At 39.6% G+C, this 18,677-nt stretch overlaps 1 protein-coding gene across 3 annotated transcripts in view; it reads left to right on the top strand.

Annotated features, from left to right (window-relative positions):
• The window catches only part of QSER1 (glutamine and serine rich 1), a 61,645-nt gene that overhangs the window by 28,508 nt on the left and 14,460 nt on the right, over nt 1–18,677 (top strand). For 2 of the 3 annotated variants that reach the window (XM_080687171.1, XM_080687170.1), the window contains exons 5-9: nt 3,321–3,649; nt 4,585–4,701; nt 5,637–5,770; nt 8,358–8,557; nt 17,644–17,781. In XM_080687171.1, the coding sequence (XP_080543297.1) occupies nt 3,321–3,649; nt 4,585–4,701; nt 5,637–5,770; nt 8,358–8,557; nt 17,644–17,781 (918 nt within the window). The remainder of the gene's footprint in view (nt 1–3,320; nt 3,650–4,584; nt 4,702–5,636; nt 5,771–8,357; nt 8,558–17,643; nt 17,782–18,677) is intronic. The other variant, XM_080687172.1, reaches the window with a different exon arrangement.

Here is an 18,677-nt window from a genome sequence, read left to right as displayed (position 1 = left end):
AAACAAAAGTACAGTGATTGGCATAATTAAACCAATTTATGTATCAATCAGCTGAACCATATCGGCCAGGCAGAAAGAAAAAAGAAAGATATAAAGAAATAAAAATAAGTTTTTATTTAAAAATTTCTAAATAATTTGTTATAACTTCTAAAAGGCTTAAAAAGGAAACCAGAACTGAAGTGACAAACCACTTAGAAAGGACTGTGGAGCATTGTATTTTAAAACCAATGGGATGTACCAAGAATGTGGAGCAAAGAAGAAAACTTATAATGTTAAATTCTACACATAAAGTACAAAAATAAATTGAGTATTAAATTAAACCCAACTCATAACCTCTAGACTTGCCGAAACCAGTTTGGCTCAGTGGATAGAGCATCAGCCTGCGGACTGAAGGGTCCCGGGTTCGATTCCGGTCAAGGGCATGTACCTTGGTTGCGGGCACATCCCCAGTGGGAGGTGTGCAGGAGGCAGCTGATCTCTCATCAATGTTTCTAGCTCTCTATCCCTCTCCCTTCCTCTCTGTATAATATCAATAAAATATATTTTTATTTTTATTATTATTATTTTTTTAATATATTTTTATTGATTTTTTACAGAGAGGAAGGAAGAGGGATAGATAGTCAGAAACATCGATGAGAGAGAAACATCGATCAGCTGCCTCTTGCACACCCCCTACTGGGGATGTGCCCGCAACCAAGTTACATGCCCTTGACCGGAATCGAACCCGGGACCTCCCAGTCCGCAGGCCGACGCTCTATCCACTGAGCCAAACCGGTTTTGGCAATAAAATATATTTTTAAAAAAATAACCTCTAGACTTAATCACTGAGTTGGATGGCAATCACTTCCTTGCTTTTCTTCTATCATTTTACCACCTGTGTATGCATCCCTAAACACTATACTTTTGTTTTGACTTGTTTTAAAACTTCATATAAAGAAACCAATTTATGTATCAACCAACTGAGCCATACCAGCCAGTCTTAAATAATAAGACTGAAAGTCAGAATTATTCCTTTACCAATAAGCGTGATGTTAACTGGGTGTGTTTTTTTTTTTAATATTTTTATTGATTTCAGAGAGGAAGGGGAAGGGAGAGAGAGATAGAAACATCAATGATAAGAGAGAATCATCCATTGCCTGCCTCCTGCACGCCCCCTACTGGGGATCAAGCCCACAACATGGGCATGTGGCCTTGACCGGAAATGGAACCCAGGACCCTTCAGTCCACAGGCCAACGCTCTATCCACTGAGCCAAACCAGCTAGGGCAACTGGGTTTTTTATAGATAGATACCCTTTATCAGGTTGAAGACGTTCCCTTCTATTTTTTATTTTAGGTTGTGAGTATTTGTATCATGAAAGTGTTTATTCATGATACTGAATTTTGTCAAATGCTTTTTCTGTGCTCATTGAGATGATCCTTGGTTTTTGTACTTTGTTATAGTAATATGATGATTGATTGATTTTCAGATGTTAAACTAAGCATGCATTCCTTCCTAGGATTAAACCCACTTGGGTCATTCTTTTTTATGTTGGTAGATTTTCTCATAGTTTTTTGGGGGGATCTTTCATGAGGGATACTGATCTATAGTGTTTTTTTTTTTTTTTTTTTCATGGTATTTTTGTCTGGTTTAGGTATTGGAATAATACCAGTCTCATAAAATGAGTCTGGAAGTACTTCCTATTTTTTTGGAGTTTAGCAGGGATTAGTATTCTTATTAACTGTTGGGTGAACCCATTTAGGCATGTGCTTATCTTTATCTTTGTAAGGTATTTTTTTAAAAGTATATTTTATTGATTTTTTTTACAGAGAGGAAGAGGGAGGGATAGAGCCAGAAAAATCAGATGAGAGAGAAACATCGATCAGCTGCCTCCTGCACACCCCCTACTGGGGATGTGCCCGCAACCAAGGTACATACCCTTGACTGGAATCGAACCTAGGACCCTTTAGTCTGCAGGCCGATGCTCTATCCACTGAGCCAAACGGGCCAGAGCTCTTTGTAGGGTGTTTTAAAATTTCTTTTATTCTCTTTATTTGTTATTGGTCTTCCAGCAATTTTCAACCTTTTTCATCTCATTGCATACATAAACTAATTACTAAAATTCTGCGGCACACCAAAAAGTATATTTCTTGCTGATCTGACAAAAAAAATAGGTATAATTTTGATTTGTTCACACCGATGGCTGTTGTCATTTTAAAAAACGTTTTTATTAATTTGAGAGGGAGAGCGGGAAAACATCAACATTGATTGGCTACCTCCTGCATGCCCTCTACTAGGGATCAAGCCCGCAACCTAGGCATCAAACTGGTGACCTCTTAGTGCAGTGGTCGGCAAACTGCGGCTCGTGAGCCGCAGTTTGCCGCTCTGTTGACTAATGAGTTTGCCGACCACTGGGATAGGGGCTTAATCACAAGGAACAACAGCCTGTAATTATTGGAATCGAGTCTCGTGTATGGGGCGAAGCTCAACCGCTGAGTAACACTGGCTAGTGCAGCTGTTGTCATTTTTAAATTTGATAATCTAAGGGAAAAGAGGTCAGTGCCCCTGACTAAATACGGCGTGTTTTCAGAATTCTTATGGCACAGTAGTTGAAAATCACTGTTCTATCCAGATGTTCAGTTTTTTCTTGATTCTATTTTGGTAGTTTGTGTCTTTCTAGGAAATGTGTCCATTTCATGTAAATTATTTGTTAGCATACGATTTTTCATACTACATTGTAATCCTTTTTGTTTTATAGCTTCTAGTGCTGATTCAGAATACTTTGGGGTGGTGTTTTCCTTTCCTACATACAATTGGCTGTTCTAGGAATATTTCACAGCTTTGGTCAGCTGACCCTTACTAAACTTGCATCACTTTTGTGTCTCTATTCTTTTTAAAATATCTTTATGTTACTTAAGTGGACTTAGGGTCATTGTAGGTCAATGGAGGTTCTCAGTCTGTAATGGTCACCACTTTGATTATTGAAAATTAACAACCATTCTTTAATTTCTTACTGCAGTTTTTGATTGTTTCAAGTAATTTTTTTAATATATTTTTTATTGATTTCAGAGAGGAAGGGAGAGGGAGAGATGGAAACATCAATAATGAGAGAATCATTGATCAGCTGCCTCATGCATGTCCCCTACTGGGGATTGAGCTCACAACCCGGAAATGTGCCCCCACCGGGAATGGAACCTTGACTTCCTGATTCATAGGTAGATGCTCAATCACTGAGCCACACAGGCCGGGCGTTACAAATAATTTAATGGCAAAAATAATTGTTTCTTTTTAAACTGTTATGTTTAATTATTTGTATTATTTATTTGTATTTGCTTAATCTAGTTTCAGAAGCCCTACAGGTGGTAACTACTAGCCTAACTGCCAATACTACTGGTACTGCTACTACTTCCTCCACCTCTGTGGGTACAATTAAGCAAGAACCTCTCTACTCTACTTCATCTGCAGTAAATATCCTGGAAAATAAAGGCTCTACAGAACTCTCAAAGCCCATCGAACTTGATGGTCTTCCTTCAAACCAATTTGCAAAAGGACAAGACACTATTGCCATAGAAGGTTTTACAGATGATGAGAACACAGAAAGTGGAGGAGAAGGCCAATACAGAGAGCGTGATGAGTTTGTGGTAAAGATAGAAGACATAGAGACTTTTAAGGTGATGTGAATGTTCACAGGTATAAAGACTATGTATAGTTTAGTGGGAATGTACTATGATAGCCTTCATGATGACTTCAATAGTATGCATCTAGCTTGAAATGCTTTAAGTTATATTTTCACAATTATTCTTTATAATTGTTCAATAATAAGATCACTAGTATATACCAGATATTGTATAAAGGAAAATAAGTTAAAATAATTTTAACTTATATCTGAGTCTTATGTATTTCTGACTAGTCAATATGTTACATTTATGTACTAGCGATTAGAGCAATTTTGAAATGTTAATTTTTTTTCAAGGTTCTCAACAAATTGTATACTATTAGGAGGTTGAGAAAATGGTTATCTAATTTTAAAGTTTAAAGAAAATAACAGGAATATCATGTAAAAGTAGAATTAGAAGACTTACTTTTATAATTTCAAATTATAGAACCATGAGTAGAACTTTACAATTTCACACAAGAAAACTTTATCTATGTTTAAGAAAACTTATGTTTGTTTGTTTTGGTTTTATTTTTTAATTGGGGTGGAAAGGAATAGCATTAAAAAGTACATTGAGTACAAAATTCAAATGATCTCCATTCAAAATTAACTGCTGTTAATATTTCAGCATATTTGTTTATTGTCTTTTTGAATATGTATCTACTGTTATAAAATTGCATAAGTAATATATGAAAATATCACCAGAGAAAAATTTTCCAATAGCTATACAAAAGGGTAATGGGCTACTTTGCATGTTGGTGTGCTCCCTATATCTGGAAGAATTTAAGCAGAGACTGAATAGCCAGCTTATAAGAATTATAAAAGTTCATCTAGGTAAAAGATAAAAGATTGAGCTAGATAGGTTTTTAAGATTCTTTTTAGCACTAAGATTCTATAAGTCTAGAATATGTTGCTAGTGTTTGTAAATGTAATTAATTCTGCTTATTATAGGAGGCTTTAAAAACAGGAAAAGAACCGCCAGCTATTTGGAAAGTACAAAAAGCTTTATTACAGAAGTTTGTTCCTGAAATTCGAGTTGGGCAAAGAGAATTTGCTGCTACAAATAGTGTAAGCAAAATGTTTGTTTATATTAGCCTTCCTATTTTTTTGACAGTGATCCTGTGGAAAATATAGAATGATTTAAATTTAAACGTATTTTATATTGAGCATGTATAATATAAAACTAGAGGCCAGGTGCACAAAATTTGTGCACTGGGGGGAGGGGGTCCCTCAGCCCAGCCTGTGCCCTCTCGCAGTCCGGGAGCCTGCAGGGGATGTCCAACTGACAGCTTAGGCCCACTCCCCGTGGGGCAGTCAGACATCCTTAGTGCTGCTGCGGCGGTGGGAGAGGCTCCTGCCATCGCCACTGTACTCACCAGCTGTGAGCCTGGCTCAGGACTTCTGGCTGAGCTGCACTTCCCCCTGTGGAAACGCACTGACCACCAGGGGGCAGCTCCTGCATTAAGTGTCTGCCCCCTCGTGGTCAGTGCACGTCATAGCGACTGGTCGTTCCACCATTTGGTCAATTTGCATATTAGCCTTTTATTATATAGGATTGCATAAAATTTGAATAACAGAGTACAGGCATACCTCGGAGATATTGCAGCTTTGGTTTCAGAACACCACAATAAAGTGAGTCATAATCTTTTTTGCTGGTGGAAGTTAAGAGTTCAGATGGGCTCAGAGTCTCCTAATGTTGATTAGCCCACTTTACCAGAAGATTTACAGAGGTTATTCTTTTGTACTTATGAGTACTTGTTTAATAAATAGCATTGAGTTAGTAAACATGTAATAATTAACCAAATGAAATTGCTTCTATGTATGAGCCTGCAGTTAAAAATTTTGCCTACGATCATTTTTATTGAGGGTGAAATTAGCCTACCCAGAGCTGCATTTTGAAAAACATGAAGGATGGTTATGTGACATTCAAGCTGACAAAGTAATATTCTATGTACAGAATGTGTAATTATGTAATTCAAAGTGTTTTGGGTTTTTTTCCTTAGTACCTTGGATATTTTGGAGATGCAAAGAGTAAATACAAAAGGATATATGTGAAGTTCATTGAAAACACAAACAAAAAGGAATATGTCAGAGTGTGTTCCAAAAAGCCAAGAAGTAAGCCTTCACAAACTAGCAGGTATTTATTTTTTTTACGTAATACTAGAGGCCCAGTGCACGAAATTTGTGCGTGGATACAGTCCTAGGCCTGGCCAGCAATCGAAACACAAGAGTCCAGCGTGGAAGGGAGGTCCCAGCTGACCTCTGGGCCCTGGGCAGCACCTGGCCCCGGGGCTCCCCACACGCTCCACTCCACCTGAGTCACGGTGCCCGAGTCCCCATGCAGCAATGCGGTGAATATGGCCAGACGCCATGGGCCAGGGCATAGCGTGGGCCTCTGGGCCACCCAGCGGCGCCACACATAAACCGTGCGGGCAGCACGCTCTCTCCTGGTCAGCCTCGCAGACTGGCTCCTGCGCGAACCCACGGGGAGCCCAACTGGCCCTTGTGGTCCCGGTGGCTGCAGCCCAGCTCACCTGGAAGACGCTGCACAGGTGCCAGGCAGGCTCCTCGTGGGTCCCCAGCACCTGAGCACAGGGGCTTCCCCGGCATGTGAGCCCTTGCGTCCCAGGGGAGGGTAGCAGGGGGAGTGAGAGCGAGCTCAGCAGACACCCCGCATTCTCACCACACCTCCATCTCAGTCACCTCCACCCCCAGGTAGCCGGCGAGAGATCGCAGTGTGTCGCAGACGCCTGCCATGTTCCGCGCCACCCCCTGGTAGTCAGCACATGTCATAGTGAGTGACCGAACTTCCATTCTCCCAATGGAACTCCTGAAGGGACACTTTGCATATTAGCCTCTTATATATAGAGACTAGAGGCCCAATGCACAAAATTCGTACAAGAATAGGCCTTCCTTCCCCCAGCTGCCGGCACCAGCTTCCCTCTGGCCGCCAGCAGGCACCTGGGACCTGGGCTTCCCTCGCAGCCCCGGCTTCATCTGGAAAGTTGTCCAGAAGGATGTCCGATCTAATTAGCATATTACACTTTTATTATTATAGATGTTTGTGTAGTACAGGCAGTCCTCGGGTTATGTTGGAGATCCGTTCCTACGGCGCAACATAACTCGATTTTCACCATACGTTGGAACCCACCTACATAAGCACCTACGTCACTCACATGGAGCACATACACAGCAGTAATGAAGTGAAACAGTAAAAAAAATTTAAAAGATAACAATTCCTGACCTTTACTTGTGGTAAATAAATAATAAAAAACATAAAGCTCGTATGTACATACGTCGAAATGACGGAACTTTTTTTTTTATGTAAATACTGTAAATGGGAGTTGGTGACGTAACTACGAAGTGACATAAGTCGAGTCCGACGTAACCCAAGGACTGCCTGTAATTATTGGGAGCTTATTATTAGTGATGTCTTGTACAAAGAATTATATCAATTAGAGACTGATTTCCCCCCCCCCCCCCCCATTATATACAAGTCTAAAAATTCAGCCCTAGGGAATAATTGATTCTTTTTGAAGTAATGAGACAGGAATTGTGAAGCTCATGGCTGTTTGGGGTGGGATGGGTATCCTTTTCTTTCTCTGAGTATTTTTGGTGTCACCCTAATATAGTGAGAAGAAAAAGAATTTGTAGTCAAGGTTTGAGTCCAGCATTTTGTGACCTAGAGTAAGACAATCTTTTGTATACATAAAGTGATAATGATAATGGTAAATAAATTTGAAATGAAATAAATTTTGAAAAAAAAAAAAGACCTTTAAGCCCTATATATTACTAAGCAAGTGTACAATAGAATTATCGTCATATTAATGTAACTGAGTTGTCAGCAGCATGAATCTGGAAGAAAATTGACCTAGCCACATTCCCTGTGGTCTGTATGGGAAAGGAGATATACTAGTTATTCTCAATCTACTGTTAGAAGGGTCTAGTTTGATTAAAATTCCAACTTATTGGAAACAGCCCACCTTATTTTTATAATGGAATTTGATCTATTCAAATCTCTAGCATTAAAAAGCAGATCTCCTTTTTAATATATTTTTATTGATTTCAGAGAGGAAGGGAGAGGGAGAGATTGAAACATCAATGATGAGAGAGAATCATTGATTGGCTGCCTCCTACATACCCCCTACTGGGGATCGAGCCCACAGATCGGGTATGTGCCCTTGACCACAATCGAACCCAGGACCCTTCAGTCCGCAGGCTGTTGCTCTATCCACTGAACCAAACCGGCTTGGGCTATAGCAGATCTTCTTAAGGGGCTCCAGGACAGATGCAGTTGGGTCTCCACATCAAAACCTGCACCACATGTGAGAGTTTTTTATGTTCACAGCTAGATGTGGCTTTGAAGGGTTTATCATGTATTACTTCCCAAAGCCTACTATCACCTGCTATACAGCCTCATATTTGGGGAAATGGGTTCATAAAGGAAGGGGGTAGTGAAGAGAGAGAAATAGGGATTGAATTAATAGACCCTTAGTAACTGAATATTGAATGTCAGTAGTTAAAGAATGCATTTCAAGAGAATTTGGGGGATTCATCATTGGAGAGGTATAGGACTTGGGTTTTATTTTGGAGCTATTGTTGAGGAAGTTAAAGTTTTCTTCTCCAGTGTTTTTCTCTTTTGGTTTTGGTTTTTCTTTTGGTCTAGTTTATTTTAATTTGACAAGATTTCAGTGTGTAAATGAAGTCTGTTTATAACATTACAGAACTGTTCAGGCGAAGCCTAGTAATAGCAGTAAAACTTCTGATCCTCCAACACCAAAAACTACGACTACAAAAGCCCCTTCCATGAAACCCAAAGGTAAACAGCTAAAAGTAAAGGCTGAGCCACCACCAAAGAAACGGAAGAAATGGAAAGAAGAATTTTCATCATCTCCTGAGATCCATTCTAGCAGTAATGATGAGGGTGAGTTCTCCATGAAATGAATACCTTAATTACTTTATATTTTCTACATAAATGGGGAGAAGCCGTGATGCTGAAGATTCAATATTTATGTATCTTTTAGGGGGTTTAGCTACCTAATTAGACTTTTATAAAAATAAATTCACTTTCCCTGAGCAGTTTGCCCACACATACCATATAGCCTTGTGAAGTAGAAAAAGCAATGAACTGAAGAAGACCTTAGTAATGCCAGTTCTCAGATGATTTACTAAGAATCCTCTAGTTCTAAATTTTTGAGTTTGTGTTTATGCTAGAAGAGTAAAATAAGCCTAAGAAGCAGCAACTCTGAAACTCCATATAGTTTATATACATATATATATATATATATGTTCATATATATGGAATGTTTATCAATTAGATAATGCATACTACTATACTATCCTATCTAATAAAGCGGGAATATGCAAATTGACCACCACACACACCGTCACCAGATGGCAGCACCCACAGCGGGGATGGGGAGTAGGCTCGATGGGCCACCTTCACCCAGAAGTGCTGACTCCCCTGCCCGCTGCCTCCCCACTCGCCCCGGCCTCCCTGCCACTCACCTTGCCCGGCAGTCCATCCACAGACTGCAGGGCCCTAGGCAGGCAGTGCCCAGCGGATTCCGCGCTGAGGTGGGTGAGGCAGGTGTGTGGGCCGCGGCGAAACCTGCACTAAGACTTCAGGTGACTTGCCCACGGCTTCTGGGTGTCGCTGGGCTGGGCTCGGGGTGGGGAGGGGTGGGTGGGGGCAAAGCCTCACCTCAGGCCATGGGCGGGGGTGCGAGCTGAGGTTTAGTGCTAGAGATGGGGAGGGGCGTGGCCCGCAGAGGGCATCACCTGTCTGAAAGTCCCCTCGGGGCAGGTCCGGGCAGGTGGAGACAGTGCCCGGAAGCCCGGCACAGTACCGCCTGGACCCGCCTGTGACAGACGTGTTTTGTGGAATTTTACGGTCACCCCGCACTTCGCTTAGTATTTTCAAAACTGGCGCGATGCACCCGAGCAGGAGTCCTGTATGGTAGGGAGTGGACATTAGGAGTGGCGGTGAGAGGAAGCCTGGGGCACAGGGGGTCATGGAAGCAGGTCCCCAAAGACTGACCGCCCGCCTGGGTGGGAGGACGGGCTGAGGTGAGAAGATCTGTGGACAGGAAAGAGTAGGGAGCAGGCAGCAAGCATGTCTCACACAAATCCCAGTTGCTTTGTGAATTGCCATGCCTGGAGTATTGTGTAAACCCTGGAGAGAAATGTATAAGTCATTTTGGCTTTTATCTCTTAGAAACCGGATTTTAAAACTGCAGCTCCATTTAACATACTGAATGTAAGGCTCCGTATTTCTTATGAAGGGATGTGACCTAACATGGCAGTCACGTCAGGTTTAATGATAGATCACTTCAATTGATACCATGTAGTTAAAAAACAGGACTTTGTCTGAGTCAACTGGTAAATTCCTATTTAAAATTCCCTATATGAAAATAAACACAGAGGAACTGTTGCCTTTCTGGAAAGGTGTACATATCCTTTTGGAAAATGAATTAAGAAATAGCTTTGCTTTAATTATCATGATTCTCTTATGACAATTTTCTGACTTTTCTGGGAGGGGTCTAGAGTTACAATTTTGGTCACATTTTTATATTAATGCTATTCTTCTCCCCCTCCCCCCAGCCATATATTTCTGTTGTAACTATAAGATTGATCAAATTTTGCATTCTTATTTATGCTAATATTTCTTTACAGGTGACTTTGGGGAGGGGCACAAAAGTCTTCTTTGAAGAGCTTTGTACAGTTACTGAAGGATGTCAGAAGCAGTGTTGATTGATCTATTTGGTTTGACATTGAACTCTCAGAAAAACTATCAGACATTACTGAAAACATTGAATGCTATTAGGTACCGCCATGCTGCCAAGGCCAAGTTCCTTTGCATAATGTGTTGAACTGGCAGTCCGACATCCCCCAAGGGGTCCCAGATTGGAGAGAGTGCAGACCGGGCTGAGGGAGCCCCCCACCCTCCACCATGCACGAATTTTGTGCACTGGGCCTCTAGTATATTATATAACTATAATGCATACTGCCACCAGCCAACCAGTTGCCCATGGCTAAGCTAGGTAACCTCTCTGCTTTACTTCTCTTGTATAACATGAAACAATTGAAATACATCAGCAGTTATCAAATTTTTTTTTACCTTAGAACCCTTGTACACTCTTAAAAACTGTTGGAGACACCAAAGGGCATTTATGTAGGTTATACATAAATATTTACTTTATTAGAAATAAAACCTCAGGTAGTTGTAAAACACAAGAAAATGTCAGTACACATTTCATTAGCCATCAAACTTATTGTATAATTACGATAGGCAAGAAATTTCAAATGGTTCAGTAGTCTAGAGCAGAGGTAGCAAACTCTGGACAGTGAGCCAAATAGGATCTGCAACCTATTCTATAAGTAACACTAGAATGGGTGACTTGATTCATTTGCATATTTCATACCGTTGCTTTCCAGCCACAGATTTAAGTAGTTATTACAGAGAGCATATGACCATTAAAGCTTTAATATTCACTATCTGGCCCTTTATAGAAAAGGTTTGCTGATCCTTCTAGATTAGAGCATAAAGTTGAAGGTAGGAAGGAAAAGATGAAAGGTTGAAGGAACACCATGTATGCCATGCTGAAGCTAAAAACTTGGGATCCTGTAAACAAAGGAGAGCCCTTAGAGGGATTTAAGTAGGAAACAACATGAGAACTTTGAAACTGAATTATAAGACATCATAGTTTAGATATAAATTGAAAATCTGAACCTAAGTTGTGGCAGCAGGGATGGAGGGAAGAGAGGGGATACATTTGAGAAATTTAGTTTGTAATCTTGGCAGAACTTGAATGATGAATTGGGTATTGGAGGGTACTGTTTGATGTCCAGAATGGTTTCTGACATAAGTATAATTGCTTGGGAGCTAATCTTAGAGATTATTTGAATTGAAATAGAATCATCATAAAAATTCTTTCTCAGTGCAAAAGTTGACTTAAAATGTACTGTTTTTAAAAGCTACTTAGGAATGGTTGTTTAGAAGTGTGCATATCCGAATTTATAAAGGAATTCAGTGCTTTGAGTATGTATGGAAGGCATACATAATTTTTGCAGTTAGCATTCCTACTTACTTTTTTGTTGTTGTTAATGCTCCCCCGGAGACATTTTTTCCATTGATTTTTTTTAAGAGAGAGATTGAAAGGGAGGGAGAGAGGAAGGGGGAGAGAAAAAGAGAGAAACATTGATGTGAGAGAGACACATTGATTGGTTGCCTCCTGCACGCTCCCAGCTGGGCTGGTGATCTTACATACTCTAACCACTTAGCACCACTGGCCAGGCCTACTTACTCTTTAGAATACAAAGGTTTGGGTTCTAAGCATACACTAAATTTGCCAAAAGACAATCACAACAAAATTTTTCTTTCATTGAGTAACCACTAGGTGTCACTTAAAGTTAGGCAAACATTTTTAGTACTACTTAAAAAGAAGGCAAATATATGTAGTTAGTCCTCATCTGAGGATATTTTCCCCATTGACTTTTTTTTTAGAGGTATAAGGGAGGGGGAGAGACAGAGAAACGTTGATGTGAAAGAGACACATCTATTGGTTGCCTCCCGCCCCAACCAGAGATAGAGCCTGGGAACCTGCAACCCAGGTACCTGCCCTTGACCGATAATTCAAGACCCTTCAGTCTGTGGGGCAACACTCTAACCCAGCCGTGGGCAAACTACAGCCCGCGGGCCGGATCCGGCCCGCGGAGCCGAAAGAACGGAGGGTTCTCTTGCTCTCACCTCCGCTCCTTCACCAGCAGCAGTGTTAACATGGCAACGTCGGGAAACACGGCCGCAGCTCCTTCTTCTGAGTGGGCGGATTTATATCCGCCCATTCAGTAGAAGGAACAACCTCTCAATCTTCCAGAGGCTCCTTGTAATGCCCGTGGACGCGTCCCCTGACATCACCCTGGGAATGCGTAGACACGTTATCGTGGTGATGTAGGGAGACACGCCCCTGGAGAGCACAGTATCAGAGCATTAGCTAAAAAGGAGACCAACAACACTGTTCCCACTGAAGTTGATGTTTTAAAGACCAAAAACCTTTCAACCCAGTCTACATTGCCATCTACATCTACGTCCCGGCATAATTTGGAAGTTGCACTAAAGAAAATGTTTAATTTACTGTTTACACATTTTGTTCTTTTCTATTTGTTTTAGTTTTAAATTATTTTATTATATTTAAGTTTAATTTGAAAGGCTTTTGTACCTTTCCTTTGTTAGGCAATTTTATTTTGCCTTTGCCATCTTCAATATAAGGTATGTTTGTGCTATGATTCCTCCATTTTTTGAAGTTTCAAATTATAATAATTAGTGTTTACATTCTTCTTGTTAAAATGTTTGAAATGAATAAAACTATTGAAATAAATAAAAAAAAGACCATACCCTTTTATGTAATGATGTTTACTTTGAATTTATATTAGTTCACACAAACACTCCATCCATGCTTTTGTTCCGGCCCTCCAGTCCAGTTTAAGAACCCATTGTGGCCCTCGAGTCAAAAAGTTTGCCCACCCCTGCTCTAACCACTGAGTCAAACTGGCCAGGGCAAGAAGGCAAATATTAACAATAAATGTAAATTTACAGACTTTCATTCCAACCAATTTATTTCAAAACTTCTTAATAATCTTTAGATATAGTGAGGATTCCAAAATACTTAGGTTTTATATTTACCAAATATCAGTTAAAACAAATTTTAAAAATATTTAAAATAAACCAATTAGATATTAACTTAAGTTTTTTAACAACTGTATTTTCCTAAGTTAACAGTATTTAGAAGAGTAGCATTTTCATATTTGCTTCTACATTGTTATTATATACTAGTGGCCCTGCACACGGGTAGCTGGTCACCCTGCCCACCGCTGCTGTAGCTCTCCGCTGCACATAGCTCACTGCCCCGCCCTCCTGTAGCTCTCCACCACTCTTAGCTTGTTGTCCCACCCTCCTGGTGATCGGTCATGGCATAACGACCATTTGCATATTACCTCTTTATTATATAGGATTATTTTGGTTAAAGTATATGAAGAAAACTCAGCTTCACATAGATAAGTAGTTGGAACAGGGAGGAGTATTTTAATTACCTTTTCAGATAATTATAGATATTTTTATTTGTTACTCAAGGAAATTTTTTTTTTTAAATATATTTTATTGATTTTTATTGATTGGAATCGAACCTGGGACTCTTGAGTCCGCAGGCCGACGCTCTATCCACTGAGCCAAACCGGTTAGGGCGGAAATTTTTTTTTTTTAAATATATTTTATTGATTTTTTATTTTTTTATTTTTTTTTTAAATATATTTTATTGATATTTTACAGAGAGAAAGGGAAAGGGATAGAGAGCTAGAAACATCGATGAGAGAGGAACATCGATCAGCTGCCTCCTGCACACCCCCCACTGGGGATGTGCCCGCAACCAAGGTACATGCCCTTGACCGGAATCGAACCCGGGACCCTTCAGTCCGCAGGCTGACGCTCTATCCACTGAGCCAAACCAGTTAGGGCCGGAAATTTTTTTTTAATATATTTTATTGATTTTTATTGATTGGAATCGAACCTGGGACCCTTGAGTCTGCAGGCCGATGCTCTATCCACTGAGCCAAACCGGTTAGGGCAGAAATTTTTTTTTTTTTTAAATATATTTTATTGATTTTTTACAGAGAGGAAGGGAGAGGGATAGAGAGCTAGAAACATCGATGAGAGAGAAACATCGATCAGCTCAGCTGCCTCCTGCACACCTCCCACTGGGGATGTGCCCACAACCAAGGTACATGCCCCTGACCGGAATCGAACCCGGGACCCTTCAGTCCGCAGGCCGACGCTCTATTCACTGAGCCGAACCGGTTTAGGCTCAAGGAAATTTTTTATTTGATAAACTTGAGAAGTAGTAGTTTCTTCAACTTTTCAATCTATTACATTAAGATCTATTGGTTCAGCCGAAACCGATTTGGCTCAGTGGATAGAACGTCGGCCTGCGGACTAAAGGGTCCCGGGTTCGATTCCGGTCAGGGGCACGTACCTTGGTTGTGGGCACATCCCCAGTGAGGGGTGTGCAGGAGGCGGCTGATCGATGTTTCTCTCTCATCGATGTTTCTAGCTCTCTATCCCTCTCCCTTCCTCTGTAAAAAATCAATAAAATATATTTAAAAAAAAAAAAAGATCTATTGGTTCATCTTACTTTTTTAATATATCTTTCATCCATGAATGATTTTATAACTTTTATTGGTCACGTGAAGATATTTATTTGCTCACTGATGTACATGTTCTATTTCATTTTCATCATATTTTAAAAAGTTGTGGTAAAATAGAACAAAATTTGCCATTTTAACCATTTTTAAGTATACAAATCAATAGCATTAATTATATTCACATTATTATGTAACTATCACAACTATTTCCAAAACTTTCATCACCCCAAACAGATGCTTTGTAACTATAAGCATTAACTCCCCTTCCCTCAGCTGCTGGTAATCTCTAATCTACTTTCTGTCTTCATGAATTTGCCTATTCTAAATACCTCATATAAGTGTACCTGGCTTATTCATTTAGCATAATGTTTTCAAGGTTCATATTATAGCACGTAATGGAACTTCATTCCTTTTTATGGTCCAATACTATCCCATTGTAAGTTTATCTACTGTATATACATTTTGTTTATTAATCTCTTGATAGACACTTGGATTGTTTGCCCCTCTGCGTGAACACTGGCATACAAATATCTGTTTGTGTCATTGTTTTCCATTCTTTTGGGTATATACCTAGGAGTGGAGTTGCTGAGTCATGTGCCAATTGTATGTTTAGTTTTTTGAGAAATCGCCAAGCTGTTTTTCACTATGGTTGCCCCATTTTACATTCCTACCAGCAATGCATGGGGGTTCCAATTTCTTCACATCCTTACCAACAATTGTTATTTATAGTGGTACTCACTGTGGTTTTGATTTCTATTTTCCTAACCTCTAATGGTGTTTAGCATCTTTTTATGTACTTGCCATTTGCTTATCTATGCAGAAATATCTATTCAAATCCTTTGAACATTTTTAAATTGGGTCATTTTTCCTTTTGTTTTTGAGTTGTGGGTGTTTTTTATGTAGATATTTAACACTTATCAGATATATGATTTAAAAACATTTTCTTCCAATTTGTAGGTTGACATTTCACTTTTTTTTTATTATTACTGATTTCAGAGAGGAAGGGAGAGGAAGAGAGAGATAGAAACATCAATGATAAGAGAGAATCATTGATTGGCTGCCTCCTGCACGTTGGATCCAGCCTGCAACCCAGGCATGTGCCCTTGACCATATCGAACTTGGGACCTTTCGGTCTGCAGGCCAACACTCTATCCACTGAGCCAAACCAGATAGGGCAACATTTCACTTTTTAAATAATGTCCTTTAATGCACAAAAGTTTGAAATTCTAATGAAGCCAATTTTTTTTTAATTATACCTGCTTTCAGTGTTATATTTAGAATCCTTTACCAAATCCCAGGTCATGAATATTTATTCCTATATTTTCTTAAAAGTTTTATGGTTTTACCTCTTACATTTATGTCATATTTTTATAGTATCAAAAATAACATTTATTAATCTGTTCTCATTGATGAAGTCTTTAAGTATTGGGACAGTGGTAGATATAATTTTTCCAGAATTCTAATTTTTACTTGAAACCTCAAATTTTATTTTATTTTTCAATATATTTTATTGATTTTTTTTTACAGAGAGGAAGGGAGAGGGATAGAGAGTTAGAAACATCGATGAGAGAGAAACATCGATCAGCTGCCTCCTGCACACCTACTACTGGGGATGTGCCCGCAACCAAGGTACATGCCCTTGACCTGAATTGAACCTGGGACCTTTCAGTCCGCAGGCTGACGCTCTATCCACGGAGCCAAACTGGTCAGGGCTCAAATTTTATTCTTGGCAATAAATACCATTAGTTGTTTTCCTTGATATGATAGATTCACTACATTCCTTTTTTTTTTTTTTTTTTTTAATCCTCACTCAAGTATGTTTTTCCGTTGATTTTTAGAGAGAGAGGGAGGGAGGGAGAAGGAGAGACAGAAACACTGATGTGAGAGAGACACATCAATTGGTTGCCGCCTGCAACCGAGGTAACATGCCCTTGACCAGAATCGAGTCCACAGGCTAATGCTCTATCCACTGAGCCAAACCAGCTAAGGCCACCTCATTGATTTTTAAGAAAATGTCTGCTGCAGTCTGAATAGGCATGCTGTGTCTGTCAGTCATTCTTTTGGATAAAAATGGTGTCCCACTTTGGCTGGTGTGGCTCAGTTGGTTGGGCATCATCCCATGCACCAGGAGGTTGCTGGTTCTATTCCTGATCAGAGCATATGTCAGGATTATGGGCTCTGTCCCCAGTAGGAGTCATGCAGGAGGCAGCCAATTAATGTTGCACTCTCACATTGATGTTTCTCTCTCCTTCCCCCGCCCCCTTCCCCTCTCTAAAAATTCATACACTATTCTTTTTTTAATAATGATGTCCCATAGGGAAAAAGTGTCTAGTTTATTTTATGACTCAAGCAGTTATATAGATGATCTTCCTGGAGATAACCATCACACTTCATAGCAGAAGCGTTTGATATGTACTTCTCCTGTCTGTGGTAGGGCCCAGGGAGAAGAAACAGATTCTGATGAGCCTGGACTGGTGTTGGGCTTCAGTCACCTAGGAACCTTTTATAAAGTATAATTAAGCTTCATTGCAACTTCCATCCCTTGTCAAAAGATCATGTTTTAATAAGTCTAGCAATCTGTGTGTGTGTGTGTGGGGGGGGTTGTTTTACTTTAAAAGCTCTCCAATGATTGAGGTGTAAACCAGCTTTCAAATTCTCTCACCTGGGTGTTTTTAAAGGCAGAGTCGGAGAACCACTTTAATTTGAGAAATTTTATCTACAACCTTTCATCTGTTTATACAGTCTTGTTATAGAGAAACCTGTTTTTTAAAGTTGTCAGGAAAGAATATTTAATGTTTCATCTTTTCTCCCTCCCAGAATTTGATCCTCCAGCTCCCTTTGTCACTCGTTTTTTGAACACAAGAGCAATGAAGGAAACCTTTAAGAGTTACATGGAATTGCTTGTTAGCATTGCTTTGGACCCTGACACAATGCAAGCCTTAGAGAAGAGCAATGGTACAGTCTGCTAAGTAGTACTTTTTTGGTAGTACTTTATGGATCTATTTTATTCTTGTCTTTTAGTTATGTGTTTAATATATGGTTTTTGTAACATACCTATACTTTGTTAACAAATCAATGATATGATGCATACCCCTTGGACACAGACAGTAGTGTGGTGAAGGCCTGGGAGGGGCAGGTACAGGGTGGGAGGAGGTCAATGAGAAAGAAAGGGGGAGGACATCTGTAATACTTTCAACAAAAAGATAAATTTAAAAATTATTTACTAATTTTTAAAAAAATCAAATCCATGGTATGTATTTATTCTGTAAAATGGTAATATCTTTTCATGACTTTTCTGAATATTTGAACAACTTTATATTGGATGCACTTTTATTGATTTCTACTCATGGTAAAATTACGTAACTAACCAATAGTTTTTTCAACTGTAGAATCTTTTATTTTTTTAATATATTTTATTGATTTTTTTACAGAGAGGAAGGGAGAGGGTCAGAGAGTTAGAAACATTGATCAGCTGCCTCCTTGCACACCTCCGACTGGGGATGTGCCCGCAACCAAGGTACATGCCCTTGACCAGAATCAAACCTGGGACCCTTCAGTCTGCAGGCCGACGCTCTATCCACTGAGCCAAACTGGTTAGGGCTCAACTGTAGAATCTTTATCATCCTCATAATATTTCATGTATATCATGAAAGATCCAGATACCAATAATAATTGGAAAGATGAATCAGATAATGGTATAAAAATTAAAACTGTATATTTGTGTCTAGTAAAAGATACATCACAGAGTAATTATTTTCTAATCTATTAGTAATAAAACTGTATATGCATTGGGTTACATTCATTAATATTTCTTTATACTTTTCCTTCAGTAATTTTTTATTATAATAAAA

This window comes from Plecotus auritus, assembly GCF_963455305.1.
Source record: "Plecotus auritus genome assembly, chromosome: 9".
Lineage (NCBI taxonomy): Eukaryota > Metazoa > Chordata > Mammalia > Chiroptera > Vespertilionidae > Plecotus > Plecotus auritus.
Note: the sequence above shows the minus strand (reverse complement) of the source record. Positions and strands in the feature narration are given on the sequence as shown.